Genomic DNA, 16,148 nt, shown 5'->3' with positions numbered 1-16,148 from the left:
TCTCTGTCATATCCCAGGAGCTGAACACCCCCAGTTCTCTTAACCTGTCCTCACAGGAGAGGTGCTCCTGTCCACTGATCATCTTTGTAGCCTGCTCAGAGCTCACTCTAAGAATTGCACTGAATGAAGATTGACTCAGCACAGAATTTTAGCATGGTGGGAGTTAGAAGAGATCTGTGGAGATTATCTGGCCCAAAGCTTCTGCTAAAGCAGGGTCACTCACAGCAGGTTGCCCAGGATGGCAGTGTCCGAGTGGGTTTGGAATCTCTCCAGAGAAAGAGACTCCACAATCTCTCTGGGCTGCCTGCTCCAGGGCTCTGGCACCCTCACAGCAAAGACATTTTTCATTATTGGAAATGTTTCCTTACTGTTGAGAGTTGCCCTTAAAAAAAAGACTCGAGGGTGTTGATCAATGAGAAGCTTTGCATGAGCCAGCAGTCCACTCGTGCAGACCAGAAGGCAGATCCCATCCTGGGATGCATCCAGAGCAGTGTGGCCAGCAGGGCAAGAGATGATTCTTCCCTTTTACTCTGGCCTGCTGAGACTCCAGCTCAAATACCACGTCCAGCTCTGGTGTGCCCAGCACAAGACAGACACAGAACTGTTGGGGCAAGTCCAGAGGAGGACCACAGAGGAGATCTAAAGGCTGGAGCCTGTCTGCTATGAGGATAGGCTGAGGGATCTGTGGGTGTTCAGCCTGGAAAAGACACAACTCCAAGGGGAACCTTATAGCTACCTTCTAATTCCTGAAGGGAACATAAAGGAAAACTGGAGAGGGACTTTACATAGGAGTGTCTAGCGACAGGACAAGGGGGAATGGTTTGATGCTGAGGTTTAGCCTGGATCTTCGGAAGAAGTTCTTCAGTATGAGGGTGGTGGGACTCTGGAAAAGGCTACCCAGATGTGGATGCCTCTTCCCTGAGGGTGTTGAAGCCAACTCTAGTTGAGAGGCATCTCACAGCAGGGAGGTTGGAGTAGATGATCTCTAGGATCCTTTCCACCTTAAGCCATTCTGTGGCTCTTACACAAGTTTCTCCATTGTGGAAGCTCCAATGTGCCAGCTGAAATACTATAGGATATAAATCTTGCTGTGCTGTGTGAATGAAATGAGGGACAGAGCAGTGGAGCCCCTCAGGTGGGGCACCAGTGAAGGCCATGGATTTGTGTTGCAGTGGAAGGTTCGGCGGACGCTGGCGTTTTCCATACACGAGCTCGCTGTCATCCTTGGAGAGCAGCTGACAGCTGTAGATCTGGTTCCTGTCTTCAATGGCTTCCTGAAGGATCTGGATGAAGTCAGGATAGGTGTGCTTAAACACTTGCACGACTTCCTGAAGGTATGTCTGCATTCAGCCCCTGGCCAAGTCCAGTCAGGTGTTTTGCAACTTGTCTCTGCTCATGCTTTGCTTTTTCCCCTGCCCACCAGTACCCATGCAGCTGTCTGTTGAATAGCAGAGTGTACTTTGCAGGAGATCTCTGCTGCTGCTGCTTTCTTTCCTCTGGGGCGCCTGCTTTAGCCACTCTAGAGGTGGTAGAAGCCCCATTCCTGGAACCACTCCAGGTCAGCAACCTGCTCCACTTGAAGATGTCCCTGCTGACTGCCAGGCGGTTGGACTAGATGACCTTTAAAGGTCCCTTCCAACCCATTGGTAGGAATCCATGGTTTGTGCATGCTTATTCAATGTAGAGGCACCAGTGGATGGTGTAAGGATTTTTGATGGCTCTCACCTTTCTACTACAGCCCCTCAAACATCTTTAGGAGTTTTTCTGCAACTGGAGCTGAAAGCCAGAAATCATAAACCCTTTCTAATCAATACCATCTTTGTTGTTTGCTCCTCTTGTTTCCTAGAGTAAAAGCAGAGTCTGGATCGGATTCTGCCATCAGTATGCCCCCTGTGATTTCACAGCCCCAGCCATGGTTGGGTTTAGCCCAGGAAAGCCACATCATTGCTCTAGATTCCCTTTTGTTGAGTCAAAGCAAATGTTTCATTAGCTGTGTGCTACAGCTCTTGTTCTGCATGCTGCCTGTAGCCTACATTCCCTCATGTAACGTTGTTGCAGCTCCTTCACCCGGACAAGAGGCGGGAATACCTCTACCAGCTTCAGGAATTCCTGGTGACGGACAACAGCAGGAACTGGCGCTTCCGCGCCGAGCTGGCTGAGTGAGTCGCTTTCTGCATGTTTGGTTTTCCTCCCATGGATATTTCCCAATCTTAAAACCATAGAACAGTCCATAGAATGCTAAGGGTTGGAAAGGACCTCTAGACATTATCCATGCCAGAGCAGGACCACCTAGGGCAGGTTGCACAGGAATGTGTCCATGTGAGAAGGAGGCTCCACAACCTCTCTGGGCAGCCTGCGCGTTGCACGTTGGGCAAGGGCTGTTGTGTACATGATCTCATTCCCAGTTAAAGCTACCTTCCTGATTATGATGCACTCTCTTTTGTTCTTCTTCCATCTTATAGGCAACTGATCCTGCTTCTGGACCTGTACAGCGCCAGAGACATTTATGACTACTTGCGACCCATCGCATTCAGCCTCTGTGCAGACAAAGTGTCCTCTGTCCGTTGTATTTCTTACAAGCTGGTAAAGCAAGCTAAGTAAATTCAGGCTAATCAGGCTTCTGGGGGTTGGTGCTCAGAACTACATTGGGTGTTCCTTCTCCTTTCTTCAAGGTCAGTGAAATGGTGAAAAAGCTCTATGTGTCTTCGACATCAACCTTTGTGGTAGACCTCACCAATGAACTTGTAGAGAAGTTCTGCAGATGCCCCAAATGGTCTGGTCGGCAAACTTTCATCTTCATATGTCAGGTGAAGTGTCTTTTTTGTTCTTCCTCTGGGGGTTGTGGGGGTAAGAACAAAGAGGAGTTAGCAACTGGAGCTCTTCAGCTGTCCTTTGTTGCTATTTTTATGAGTGCCTGAGAGCTTTGTTTTCAAGGGAGAGCTTTGTTTTCATGGCTGCTTTCTGCAGTGTTGCCCCACACATGAACTTGAATTCATCTTGAGTTTAGCATTTTGACATCAGGTTGCCAGATCTGATGTTGGATGTGAAATGAAAGCATAGCAAAGTAATTCCTGAGTTCACAGGATCACAGGATGTTAGGGGTTGGAAGGGACCAAGATAATCGTCGAGTCCAACGCTCCTGCCAGAGCAGGACCACACAATCTAGCACAGATCACAGAGGAACACATCCAGACAGGCCTGAAAGTCTCCAGAGAAGGAAAGTCCACAACCTCTCTGGGGAGCCTGTTCCAGTGCTCTGTGACCCAACAGTTGGGAAGGTGCTTTGCTACTCAAGATGAAGCGAGGTTCTTCTAACATGTTGCAGAACCTATCACTCTTTTGGATTACCCTTTTGAAATCAAGCAGTGGGATTTGTCTGTACCAAAGTAATGCAGCTTGGCCAAACCCACCATATCCTCAACAAAATAAGCAGAGAAGTTGAAACTAGCAGCTGAGGTTCCAAGGAAAAATGGTCTCATTTGGAGGAGATAGCAGAGGTGCAGACTGGGAGCCAATGTGACTGGTGCCCAGGTGGGGCAGCTTGTTGAAGTATTTGGAGAAATGAGCTTTGAGCTTATTCAGAAACACATTTTTGGGTTTATTAGATGTTTATTGTCTTAATAGACTGCCTAGGGAAAACGAAGGCTAAACTTAATCTTGGAAAGCATTGGGAATCACAGAGTAGCAGGGGTTGGAAGGGACTTCTGGACATGACCTAGTCCAACCCCTCTGATAAAGCAGGGTCACCTAAAGGAAGGAAAGCTCTTTTACATTTCTTCCCTGTTCTCAAGTGGTGCAGTGATTAACACCACCACCAGCCAATACAAACAGGGAAGTTGCCAGATTTCATACAAAGTCAAGTGGGCTTCTAACTAACCCCAACCTGCTTCATCCTCTGCCAGGTATTGTGCCGTATCTTACAGCTGGTGGTAACCACAAAGCTGGGTTTGTGCTGTGAGGGTGATAGAATCTATTAGCTCAGATGTCTTGGGACTGTATCTTCCTACTGTGCTGAAATCTAATGAAATTGCTTCTGTCTTCTTGCCAGTTCATCATTGAAGATGACTGCCTGCCCATGGACCAGTTTGCTGTGCATCTGCTGCCACACTTACTGCACTTGGCATCTGACAGGATTCCAAATGTTCGACTGCTGCTTGCAAAAACCTTAAAGCAAACCCTTCTAGAGAAAGGTTAGTGGTGGAAAGAGCTGAGGTGAGCTGACTCTGCATCTTTTTGTCCCTCCATTTCCCTACTGGGCAAGAAGAAGTGACATCAGGCATGAGTTGTGTTTGCTTTTGCGGTCTCCTTGGTGTGGGGTGTTACCTTGGCTGAGGTAAAACCATTAGCCTTGGTGTGGCATCAGAGCCACTGTTGAGTGGGGCTGAGGAACTGAGAGTTCCTGCCTGCCTTCTAGTACCATTTTCCCTGTTTTGAAAAGGTGTCACCATAGAATCACAAAATGGTTTGGATTGAAATGCATCATAAAGATCATCTAGTTCCAGCCTCCCTACCAAGGGCAGGAGGACATCCTACTAGATGAGGATGCTCGAGGCCCCATCCAGCCTGGCTTGGAATACTTCCAGTCTTGGAGCCTGCACAACTTGTGTGGGCAGCTTGTTCCAGTGCCTCACCACCTTCATGGAGAAGAACTTTTTCAGGGCTCAGAAACCACAAATGAACAACTAGCAACTGAGGAGCTGTTCAGCAACTTTCATTACCTTGTAATTGCTCAGAAAAAACCCACACTAAACAAAACCCAGCAGTGTGTGATAAGAAAAAGAAAGGAAAATGCTTCCATACAAATCCACCTTCTGTTTCCTCACTGGGGGAGAAGAGATGGCTGAGGTTTGGGTTTTGTGTTTTATGGTAGCAGTGGGAAGGAGGCTTCTCTGCAGTCTCCTCAGGGACATCAGACAAGCAGCGCTCAAACTGCAGCCTTTGCTTAGGAAAGCATCTCCAGTGCAGTCAGCAGGCAGTCCAGAGCCCTGGAAAGGAAAAGAGCATAGATGAGGCTCCCTCCCTTATGGGAAAGGCATTGAGGTGGTGGAGCAGGTCCAGAGAAAGGCAGCAAAGCTGGAGAAGGGTCTGAAGAACATGTCTGGTGAGGAGCAGCTGAGGGAACCAGGCTTGTTCAGCCTAGGGAGGATACTCAGGGAAGATCTTCTTGCTTGTGACTCTTTGAAAGGATGTTGGAGCAAGGTTAGGGTAAGAAGTGGAAAGAGGTTGGAGTGAGGTTAGGGTTGGTCTCTTCTCCCTAGTAAGAAGTGGAAGGAGGAAAGTGAAAAGGGCCTCAAATTGCAACAGGGGTAGTTTAAGTTGGGTGTTAGAAGCACAGGGAGGTGGTTGAATCCCCATCCATGGAGGCATTTAAAAGCCAAAGAGATGTGGTGCTGAGGGCCATGCTTTGACATCAGCCTTTGCAGAGTTAGATAGTGGTTGGAGTCAACAATCTGGAAGGTCCTTTCCAACCCAAAGGATTCTCTGGCTCTGTGTGTGCCTGCTCAGCTATTCCCCTTTGACTCAGAATCACAGAATGTCAGGGGATGGAAGGCACCTCGAAAGCTCATCCAGACCAACTGCCCTGCCAGAGCAGGATCTCCTACACCAGATCACACAGGAAGGCATCCAGGCAGGTTTTGAATATCCCCAGAGAGGGAGACTCCACAACTCCCTGGGCAGCCTGTTCCAGTGTTCTGTCACCCTCACAGGCTAAAAATTCATCCTCATGTTTCCATGAAATCTCCTGTGCCTCAGCTTCCACCCACTGCCTCTTGTCTTGTCATTGAGCATCACCCAGCAGAGCCTGGCTCCAGCCTCCTGGCACTCACCCTTCACATCGTTACAAACATTGATGAGGTCACCTCTCAGTCTCCTCTTCTGCAGGCTGAAGAGCCCCAGCTCCCTCAGCCTCTCCTCCTAAGAGAGATGCTCCATTCCCTTCATCATCTTTGTGGCTCTGTGCTGGACTCTCTCAAGCAGTTCTTGTCTCCTGAGATCCTGAGCCTCATGCTAGCCTGCTGAGGTTTGCCTTGAAGCACCTCCTGTCTCTTCCTGCTGTAATTCTTATGCCTTTTCTCTTGCAGAGTATTTCCTAAACTCTGCCAACTCTCACCAGGAAGCTGTGGAACAAACAATCATGGTGCTTCAAATGGATGATGACAACGATGTCAAATACTTCGCCAGCATCCACCCTGCCAGTAGCAAACTGGCGGACGACGCCATGAGCACCACTTCATCCACTTACTGACCGGGCCTCAGCCTGCTATCAATAAAGAGATTTCACAGCAGCTCTCCTCATTTGCTTCTAAAATGGGTGATCTGGGACAACCTCTTGGGAAGGCAAGACTCCTTGCCAGATTGAGGAGGTGGATGTGACCCTAAGCCTCAAGAACCAGGGATTTTTAAGTCGAGAGAAGTTAAACCATACCTGTGTCAGCTTTGACTTTTAGCTCAACACTGCTCAGAGGATTCTTTTTGCCACCGAAGCCTTAAATCTTCTGTCTTCCTCAACAACTGAAAACTTGAATTGGCAGATCGTTGTCATTGCAGAACAGATGTGATCTGGGGGTTTGGATTTTTGGGTTTGGTTTGTTTTTCCAGAGACCTGCCTTGTTTCTCCCCCAGAGGAGTTAGCAAGTCTTTTCCTGTAGCAGCTGGTAGATAAAATGGCCAGAAAAAGGCAAATTTATACCAGGATGAAAACAAAAAAAAGAAAACCTCCAGTATTAGCTCTCAAAAAGTTTGGGTTTGTTGTTTTGGGGGCTTGTTTTAATCATTCAAGGACTCGATTTGTGTGCAGCTGGGCACACCCTGAAGTGGGAACAGCTTCCATGTCTTGTCAGTGGAGGGGGTGAGGGAAGCAAAAGAAGAGATTTGGGTTTTTTTTTCCTCTTAAGGGCTCAGTGCTAACACTAACCTAGAATTTGATTTTAATCCTTAAATGCAGCATATTGCTGTAGCCATTAGCAGAAAACTTTTGCTGAGTACCTGCGTCCTAATTATTTTTTTTCATGCTGGTCATGACCTAAAGAAGATTTATTAGCACAGATACTTTGAGTCAGGTATTTTTAACTTGATGATCAGCTCTTGAGGTGCAACTGTTTTGTTGGGTTTGTTGTTGGGGTTTTTTTTTGTGGGGTGGGGGTTTTTTTTTGTTGTTTTAGGGTTGGTTGTTTTTTTTTTCCTTCACATACTGTACATATCTGTCAGCCCCCTTGGAGGGCTGCAGTCTTGACTCATGTTGTTTAAAGCTGTTGTGATATGAGTTGTTCTCTATTTGTCCAAATAAAATTTGTTAATAAGATTGAAAGCAAAATTGTGACCTTTTTAAGACATTAAAAGAAGAAGTTTGACATTTAAGTGGCCTTTTTTTCCTTTGTTTGTGTTTTTGGTTTTTTTTCCCACCCCTCTTTTTAATTCTTTGACATCTTTTGCAGGAGAAAGGAGATTGCTTAGTCATAGAAGCTTAGAATGGTTTGGGCTAGGAGGGACCTTAAAGATCATCCAGCCCAACCTCCTCTGCCAGAGCAGGGTCACCTAGAGCAGGCCACACAGGAATGCATTCAGGTGGGTTTTGGATGTCTCCGCAGCCTCTCTGGGCAGCCTTTGCCAGGGCTTTGCCACCCTAACAGTGACAAAGTTTTTCCTTATGTTCCCATGGAACCTCCTCTGCTCCAGCCAGCATCCATTGCCCCTTGCCCTGTCATTGGCCATCACTGGTCAGAGCTTGCTCCATCCTCCTGACACCCTTTACAACTTCATAAACATTAATGAGATCACCCCTCCAAGATCAGAAACCCAGCTCCCTCCTCCCTCAGCCTCTCCTCCTAAGAAAGATGTTCCATTCCCTTCATCATTGTTGTGGCTTTGAGCTGGACTCTCAAACAGTTTCCTGATGTCCTTTTTGAACTGAGAGAGCCAGAATGGGACACAATATTCCAGATGCAGCCTCAGCAGGGCAGAGTAGAGGGGAAGAAGAACCTCTCCACCTACTAGCCACAGCCCTTCTAATACACCCCAGAATGCCACTGACCTACTTGGCCACAAGGGTACATTGCTGGCTGATGGTCTTCCTTCTGTCCACTTCTGGTCCCTTTCCCCTGTGGTGCTCTCCAGTAGGTCAGTCCCCAGTTTATACTTTGCTGTCCTTAAGGCATCTCTTGTGCTTGAGACCCTGTCCCTCCAGCATGAAATGGCATCAGAGCGAGGCTGAACATCCACCTCAGTCCAGGTGCTCAGCAAATTGAGAGCTCAAACTGCTTTGAGTCCACTGCCTGCTTTCCTCTGACTGATACATCTCCTCCTGTCTCTTCCAGGGCCAACTCACTCAAGTCACCTTCTGCCCAGCCTGCTGAACCAGGAACTTGTGAGGCTTACCTTCCCGAGGAGGTCGAAAGGGCTGTGGCTCCTCAGCTCTGGCAGGTGTGGGCAGCACATTTCCACTTCTCAGCTGGTGATACCCTGGCAGTTCAGCCTCAGGCAAGTGCCTCTTTTTTCCCTCTGTTCTCCTGGGAAACCATAAAATGCTTTGGGTTGGAGGGGACCTCTAAACATAATCTGGTCCAACACCCCTGCAGTGAGCAGGGACTTCCTCTAATCATCAGGTTGCTCAGAGTCTTGTCAAGCCTGACCTCAAATATCTCTAAGGATGGGACCTCAACGTTTCATTCTTTTCTTTAGCACACAAGGAGTTGCTGTTTGCTCCCCACAGGCCTGCTTCTGTCTTCAGCATGGCCAGGGAGGTGGTTCAGTTACAGAATCCTCCCTGTCTGCCTTGGAGCTTGGTAGGTTTGAGGCTTTGGAAGTTAATTCTTCTATTAATGTTATCTTCTTTTACAGGGTTGAGGTTTGGGGTTTGTTTGTTTTGAGGTCACTTTAGGGTTTGCTTTGGTGGGTTGGGGTTTTTTTTTTTAGATTTGTTTTCTGCTTGTCCTCTTTTTTTGTTACTATCAAAATCAGCTTAAGATTTTGAGAAGGCAGCTCTGTGCCCAGCTCAGAGGATCCTGTGGCACAGCAGTCTCCTCCTCAGGTTTTCTTTCACAGGATATTAGGGGTTGGAAGGGACCCAAAGAGATCATCGAGTCTAACCCCCCTGCCAGAGCAGGACCACACAATCTAGCACAGATCACAGAGGAACACATCCAGACAGGCCTTGAAAGTCTCCAGAGAAGGAGACTCCAAAACCTCTCTGGGCAGCCTGTTCCAGTGCTCTGTAACCCTTACAGTAAAGAAGTTCCCCCTTGTGCTGAGGCAGAACCTCTTTTGCTGCAACTTAGACCCATTGCTCCTTGTCTATCCCAGGCAACAAGGGAGCAGAGCCTGTCCCCCCTACTCCTGACCCCCAGCCCTCTGATGCTTATAAACATTTATCAAATCCCCTCTCAGTCTTCTCCTCTCCAGACTGAACAGCCCCAGGTCCCTCAGCCTCTCTTCATCAGGCACTGCTCCAGTCCTCTAATCGTCCTTGTAGCTCTCTGCTGGACCCTCCCCAGCAGATCCCTGTCCCCTATTCCTTGTGTTCTCTGGTAATTGCCCACACACAAACCCTTAGAGGCTGTGAGCAAGCAGACTCCTCAGGCAGGAGGGCTTCTGAGCTCTCCCTGCTGCCATACAGAGCAGGCAGCAGGCCCAAGTGCTCTTGCAGCGCAGGTGATTCCCGTGTCAGAAGCACAGCTCCAAGTGCAGCTGATTGCTGCATTTTCTGCAGGGTGTGTAAACCCCTTCAGCGGTGCTTTGACTCAGTGTAGAGACAGCTGAATGGCTCTTGGGTCATTTGTGTGATCTCTGAGGTGGATGGGGTCAGTTCTGGCCAGACCAGAGCATGCTTCAGGTCACCTTCTAACTGTGGAGTTGCAGCATTCACTGGAGGAGTATTAGGTTGGACTTGGATGGTCTCCAGAGGTCCCTTCCAACCCCTAACATTCTATGAGAGAAATCCAGAATGAGCATAGCCCAACCTAGTTCTGGTCCTGCTCCCCAAATCCAGTGAGCTGAAGGGTTCTAGGTGATCCCTTGAGCTGTTTCCCACTTATTTAATGTCCAACACCTTTAAGCTGAAAAGTGAGGCAGATCTTCCCTATTCTGTTATGTTTTATTTGGGTCAGGAAGCAGGGAGAGGGACAGCCTCTGCTCACTTGCCCTGTCATAGGCCAAGGGGCAATGGATGTACACCACAGCATAGGAAGTTCCACAGCAACATGAGGAAGAACTTCTTTGCTGTAAAGGTCATGGAGCACTGGAGCAGGCTCCCCAGAGAGGTTGTGGAGTCACCTGGATGCATTCCTCTGTGACCTGCACTAGGTTATGGTCCTGCTCTGATCTCCAGAGGTCCCTTCCAACCCCTAACGTCCTGTGGTATCTCTTTTTCTTCAGTACTGCTGCAGGTCTGTGAATCTGAGGAAGAGTTTGAGGTTTTTCCTTCAACCACAAAATGGTTTGGGTTGGAAGGGCCCTTTGAAGGTCATCTAGTCCAACCACCCTGCAGTCAGCAGGGACATCAACTTGCTCAGAGCCCGTGACCTGGAATGGTTCCAGGGGTTGGAGCTTCTACCTCCTCTCTGGGCAGTCCGATTCAATGTTTCACCACCCTCAGTGTGAAAAGTTTCTTCCTTCTCTCTAGCCTGAATCTCTCCTCTTAGAGTTTCAAACCATCACCCCTTGTCCTGTCACAACAGGCCCTGCTAAGAAGTCTGTCCCCAGCTTTCTGCTTGTCCCCTTTAAGTACTGAAAGTCCACAAGAAGGTCTTCCTGGAGCCTTCTCTTCCCCAGGCTGAACAACTCCAACTCAGCCTCACAGCAGAGGGGTTCCAGCCCTCAGATCATTGCTTTGGCCTCCTCTGGCCCTGGCCCTGCTCTGATCCATGTCTTCTGTGCTGAGGACTGCAGAGCTGGGCCCAGGCCTGCAGGTGACATTTCTTTCTGCTGTTTCCAGTAGCAGAGTGCCTGAATTCCCCTGGCCTCTGCCTCTTTCCTACTTCCTTTGGTGTTTCCCAAGAAGTGACAGGAAGGCAAAGCCTTGGCTTTATTCTCAGCCTTGCCCATAAGTGTTTGCTGTACAGCCTGAGGGCTGTGCTGGCTCTTGCTGAGCTCTGACAGGGAGTTTTCTCCTGCAGGTGAATTCAGCCTTCAGCTTCTCCCTAAGGAGCTGGCCTCTGAGGAAGCATGACTCTCAGCTAAGAGTGGAGAAAAAAGGGAGCTGACTTCCCGGTGGGGCTGTGCCTGGGGATGCTGCCAAAGATCCTGGTGAGTTCCCTCCTGCGTGTGTCTCACCCGGATCAAGACAGGAGCTTTGTAGCTCATCTCTGGTTTGCTCAGGATTTCTGGAGCAGAAAGTGAGGTGGCTCCCAAATTGTCATCTGTTGGTCCACAGCTTCCAGCACCAGTGTCAGAGCTCATCCTCTCCTCTCCTTGGTGGAATCCCAAATCACTCCTTCACAGTTAATCTCTTGGCTTGCTCAGCCTGGAGCTGCTTTATGGGAAATCCTTTTTTCCCTATGTCCTGCCTGCAGCCCTCGCTGCCTTTCTCCTGCCTGCAGCCCTCGCTGCCTTTCTCCTGCTTGCTATTCTTCACAGCAGGCTCTGTCTTCAGGTGTTCCTCCCCAGACACCTGTCAGGCTTTGGTAGGGCTGTTTGTTCACCACACTTGCACGTCAATTTCACACCAATAAACCCAGCAAGTGTCTGGAACCATCCAGGTGCTGCTTTGCTTTTAACCAAGCCATGGCTGATGCCTGGCAGTCCAGGTGTTGTGTCTTGCATGTCCCCAGGTAGCTGTGGCACAAACTCCTGCCCCTGTGGGCACGATCCTGTGTTCATCATAAGAGCAGAAGAACAGGCCAGTTACAGTCCAGCTGATCTTAGGGACAGGATGCCACTTAGAGGGACCTGGGCAAGCTGGAGAAGTGAGCCTGTGTGAACCTCATGAGGTTCAACAAGGCAAGTGCAAGGTCCCACACCCGGCTGCTGGTGTCGTAGCCCCAGGGAGTTCACATGGTGCTGCTTTGGGTTTCCAGCTGGTAATGGTAAAAGCTGATCCAGGCTTGTGTTGCAAAGGGCTCTAAGAACACTTAAGGTACGTAGTTGTCTCCTGTCCTAGCATCCTGCTGAAGCCTCATCTGAAGCAATCCTCTGTGGTGGAAACACTTTGAAGAGGAAAGCAGATGGACTACACTGAACTGTCACCAAGTTTTGTGACGTCCAGAAGAGCAGGATTAGTGCTGCAGGGTGCTGGTTCTTCATCTCAGCACGGGTAAGTGAGGCTGCTGGGTCCATCCAGGGGCTCTGACAGAGGGCCTGTTGCTGCACTGGGGACAGACAAGCTGCCCAGTTGGCAGCTTGACATTACAGAATGTTTGGGGTTGGAAGGGACCTTTCAAGGTCATCTAGTCCAAACCCACCCCCCACTGCAGTTAGCAGGGACAGCTGCGTGCAGCTAGCCGAGGTTGCTCAGAGCCCCATCAGTGTGATGTTTAAATGACAGCTTGACTTAGGTAATGCTTCAAGCTGTCTTTGGAGTTCATGAAGCTGGCCTCATGTCAGGACCTGTGGATGCTATGGGAGGTAATGGCTGGAATGCTGCAGCTCAGACATGTCATTGGGAGCCTCCAGCTCAGAGGGTCTCTGGCAAAGGGCTGGTTTTAGCCATGGCTCAGAGATTGTCACTGCCTTGAACCACCTGCCCCCGGGGCCTCTCCTGGGGCTGTCTGGCTTCCCTGCTAATGCTGTGAGCTTGATTTGACCAGCATGGACTTGCACTTCAGCTTCATCTCTATAGGAGTTCTTTCCATACCTGCTGGATGAGTCCTGTGGAAGAATGGGAAGGGAAATTCCAAAGCAACATCTTTCAGGTGTTTTGAAACTGAGGATCTGATTGCAGCTGCTGTAAGTACCTCAGGAGGCTCCAATGGCAACACCTGAAGTGCATTCTAGGGTCACAGGAGTTCATGTGTTGGAAGTAGTGTGACTGGGATGGGGTTGTACCTTCACAGCTGAAATCAGACTGGTTTGGGCTGGAAGAGACTTTTAAAGGTCATCTAGTCCCACTTCCTGCACTCAGCAGGGACACCTTCAACTAGAGCTGAAGCCCCAACCTACCCTGGAATGGTTTCAGTGAGGGGACTTCTTGAGACAGACTGAGATTTGGGACTGTCCAGGCTGGAGAAGAGAAGGCTCTGAGGAGACCTTATTGTGGCCTTCCAGCATCTGAAGTGGACTACAAGAAAGCTGGGGAGGGACTTTTTAGGGTGTCAGGTGGTGATAGGACTGGGGGGAAAGGAGCAAAACTAGAAGTGGGGAGATTCAGATTGGACATTAGGAAGTTCTTCTCCATGAGGGTGGTGAGACACTGGAACAGGTTGCTCAGTGAGGTGATGGAAACCTCATGTCTGGAGTTGGCTTTGAGCAACTTGATCTAGTGTGAGGTGTCCCTGCCCATGGCAGGGGGTTAGAACTAGATGATCCTTGGGGTCCCTTCCAGCACTGATGATTCTGATTCTAGCACCTCTCTGGGCAACCTGGGCCAGTGCCTCACCCCCCTCAGAGTAAAAAAGTTCTTCTAAGTCTCCCTTTTGGTTTAACTCTCTTACCAGTGAAGCAAATTGTTACCATCTGTAATTTAACTGGAGGAACTCTGCTTTCCAGCTCCGCCAGGGAAGCTTTCTCTGCTTGGCAGCAGCAGCAGGCAATGCTCTTTCAGGGAAAAGGGACTGAGAAACCCTGGATTGATTTGTCACAGAACCACCTTGCAGGTAGGTACCCAAGCCAACCACCTGTCATTTATGGTACAACATAGAGAGCAATTAGAAACTCCTTTCAAATGGCTGTTGTTGAATTTATTGGCTTGATAAATACAATCCTAACAAAATAAAAGTTAACTGAGAGAGAGAATCTGAAGACCATTAGAGAAAAGAAAAATCCGTGCCGGTCCACCAGGAATTTTAGTGTGAATTAACTCATCAAAGCCAGAAAAGAGGTTGGACTATTGCCAGCAAATACAAAATGTGCGTAAGGAGGGTGAGGGAGGAGAATGTCACATCCAGCTGACGCAGTTTTGTCTTTATAAACTCTTTTTTTTTGTCCTCAAATGTTACAAAAATACTGTGCTGGTTTCTCTTCGCGTATCAAAGCAGCGGCTGTACAAACCCAGGTCATGGCCAACGAGGCGCGGCAGTGCAATGGAGAGAGGGCAGGAAGGGAGAACGCAGCCGCCTGGGGGAGCTGCTGGCCGGGTGGGAGGCTGGAAGAGCAGCCAGCCTCTCCCTCAGCCTGGCTGCAGGCTTGGCGCTGGGCAGAAACGGCCAACCCCGAGAGCAAGTGCCAAGGGGAGGAGGGTGGGCTGCGGGCGAACCCCAACCCCGCTCCTTGGTGCTGTTCCTCAGGCTGGTTTGGAAAGGTCCCGGTGCATTTCTGCAGAGGGAAAGGCTGTATTGCTTGGGCAGGCAGGGCTGAAGCAACACAACCCCTCCCTACCGCTGCCTGAAGCACCCCTGGGGGCTTTCTCCGAGGGACTCACCAACACTGGAGGAAGCAGCAGCACGGACACTGGGGGTGAGTTGATGAGGGTGGTTTATAAATGACTTCATGGCTCACCTATGGTGCCAGAAGACACCAAAGCGCTCTCGCTGAACATTTCTGTGGTACAGGGACATAAATAACATCTCTCAAGTGGTTTACATTTATTCAGTACATCTCAGAACACAAAAATAACGAAGCTTAAGGGCATGTTGGGGTCAAAGCCCCCAGTCTCCCACCTTCTCAGCCAACCCAGAATCAATTTAAAGCTCCCTTGTATATATAATCTGCATCAAAAAGGTATCAAAAGGCACAAGCAAGAAGTGACAAGGTTAAGAAGCAGAAAGAATGGTGAATGAGGATGAAGAGATCCACAAGGCAAATAATTAGGAGGTGTGGGTGGGCTTTTTTTTTAATTTACTGAGCTCTTCTTCCAATTGTGCTCCAAAGAATGGAAGGAAAATGATTCTGGTTTCAAATAAAAGGGCTACTGAAGTATTTCAAATCACCTGAAGGAAACCAGAATGGAAAGAATCCGTTACTAACTGGAAAACTCTTCTGGCCTCTCCAGACTCACCTGAGCCTGATGAGTAGAAGCCACAAGCGTGGGAGACAGCACTCTCCAGGGCTCAAAAAGCAAGGTTCCTTTACAGAATGCACACAGCCAGCAATTCCTTTTGTGCACTCTGCCTCCCGGTACAGTAATTCGCACAGTTTGCTTTGTTTAATGCATGTTTGAGGAGCCAGATCAAATCGGAGTTTCCTTCCTGTCTTTGCTCGGCGATGGCTTCACCTGCTGCTCCTTGCTTGCTTTTGGCTGCTCTTTGGCTGCTTTTGTCTCCAGGACAGTGTCTCTTTGCTGCTGTTGCTGCTGCTGAGGACCACCCCCACGTTTTTCTGGCTCCTCTTCTTCCTGCACCTGCTGCTCCGATTTCGCTTGCTGCAGCAGGCGAAGCTGCACCCGCAGCTCGATGATGGCCTCACGCTCCTCGTGGATCGCTTGGTTCAGGTGGTTGTTCTTTATCTTTGGAGCAAGGAAAGGAAAGGTCAGGGCTCCTTCTGACAGAGGAGGGCTCTGGCTGGAGCTGGGGACACATTTGGCACAGCACAATGAAGCTCTGCTGTTAACTCATAGCAACCTGGGCTTCAGCACCAGGGACTTAAACACAGAGCACATGGGGCTGTAGGCAGAACTGATGCAAACACCACTGCACAGCCTGAACTACCACGGAGAGGAGCTCTAATTAATACAAAGACTCAGACTGAGGGTGTTTCTCTTACCCCTCTGCTCTAGTAAGGCCCCACCTAGAATACTGCATCCAGTTCTGGGCTGCTCAGTTCAGGAGGGTCAGGGATCTACTGGAGAGAGTCAAAGGAGGGCTACAAGGACGATGAAGGGACTGGAGGACTGCCTGATGAGAAGGTTGAGGGTCAGGAAGGGACAGGGACAGCCTCTGCTCACTTGTGCCCCATGACAGGACAAGGGGAAATGAATGTAAACTACAGCATAGGAAGCTTCACCTCAGCATGAGGAAGAACTTCTTTACTGTAAGGGTCACAGAGCACTGGAACAGGCTCCCCAGAGAGGTTGTGTAATCTCCTTCTCTGGAGCCTTTCCAGCCCTGTCTGGATGTGTTTGT

The 16,148-nt window shown here is 49.3% G+C and overlaps 2 protein-coding genes and 1 long non-coding RNA gene across 11 annotated transcripts in view; 2 read left to right on the top strand and 1 right to left on the bottom strand.

Moving 5' to 3' along the window:
- PPP4R1 (protein phosphatase 4 regulatory subunit 1) overlaps positions 1-7,359 on the top strand; it is an 81,862-nt gene extending 74,503 nt beyond the window's left edge. For all 8 annotated transcript variants that reach the window (XM_064150213.1, XM_064150214.1, XM_064150212.1 and 5 more), the window contains 6 exons: positions 1,173-1,334; positions 2,059-2,159; positions 2,463-2,583; positions 2,673-2,807; positions 4,049-4,190; positions 6,084-7,359. In XM_064150213.1, the coding sequence (XP_064006283.1) occupies positions 1,173-1,334; positions 2,059-2,159; positions 2,463-2,583; positions 2,673-2,807; positions 4,049-4,190; positions 6,084-6,247 (825 nt within the window). In that variant the 3' untranslated portion in view covers positions 6,248-7,359. The remainder of the gene's footprint in view (positions 1-1,172; positions 1,335-2,058; positions 2,160-2,462; positions 2,584-2,672; positions 2,808-4,048; positions 4,191-6,083) is intronic.
- A 4,720-nt stretch (positions 7,360-12,079) lies between these two features.
- LOC135178867 (uncharacterized) lies at positions 12,080-13,764 on the top strand. The gene is made up of 3 exons (XR_010303766.1): positions 12,080-12,247; positions 12,759-12,879; positions 13,639-13,764. It is a non-coding gene; the product is annotated as an uncharacterized LOC135178867 (long non-coding RNA).
- Positions 13,765-13,807: 43 nt separating this feature from the next.
- The window catches only part of RALBP1 (ralA binding protein 1), a 33,222-nt gene continuing 30,881 nt past the window's right edge, over positions 13,808-16,148 (bottom strand). The window contains exon 10 of one of the 2 annotated variants that reach the window (XM_064150209.1): positions 13,808-15,532. In XM_064150209.1, coding sequence (XP_064006279.1) covers positions 15,257-15,532 — 276 coding nt within the window. In that variant the 3' untranslated portion in view covers positions 13,808-15,256. Of the gene's footprint in view, positions 15,594-16,148 lie in introns of both variants that reach the window. The other variant, XM_064150210.1, reaches the window with a different exon arrangement.

The sequence above is a fragment of the Pogoniulus pusillus genome, chromosome 10, assembly GCF_015220805.1.
Source record: "Pogoniulus pusillus isolate bPogPus1 chromosome 10, bPogPus1.pri, whole genome shotgun sequence".
Classification (NCBI taxonomy): Eukaryota; Metazoa; Chordata; class Aves; order Piciformes; family Lybiidae; genus Pogoniulus; species Pogoniulus pusillus.
The sequence above is the reverse complement of the archived record's forward strand: the minus strand, read 5'-3'. Positions and strand labels throughout refer to the sequence as shown.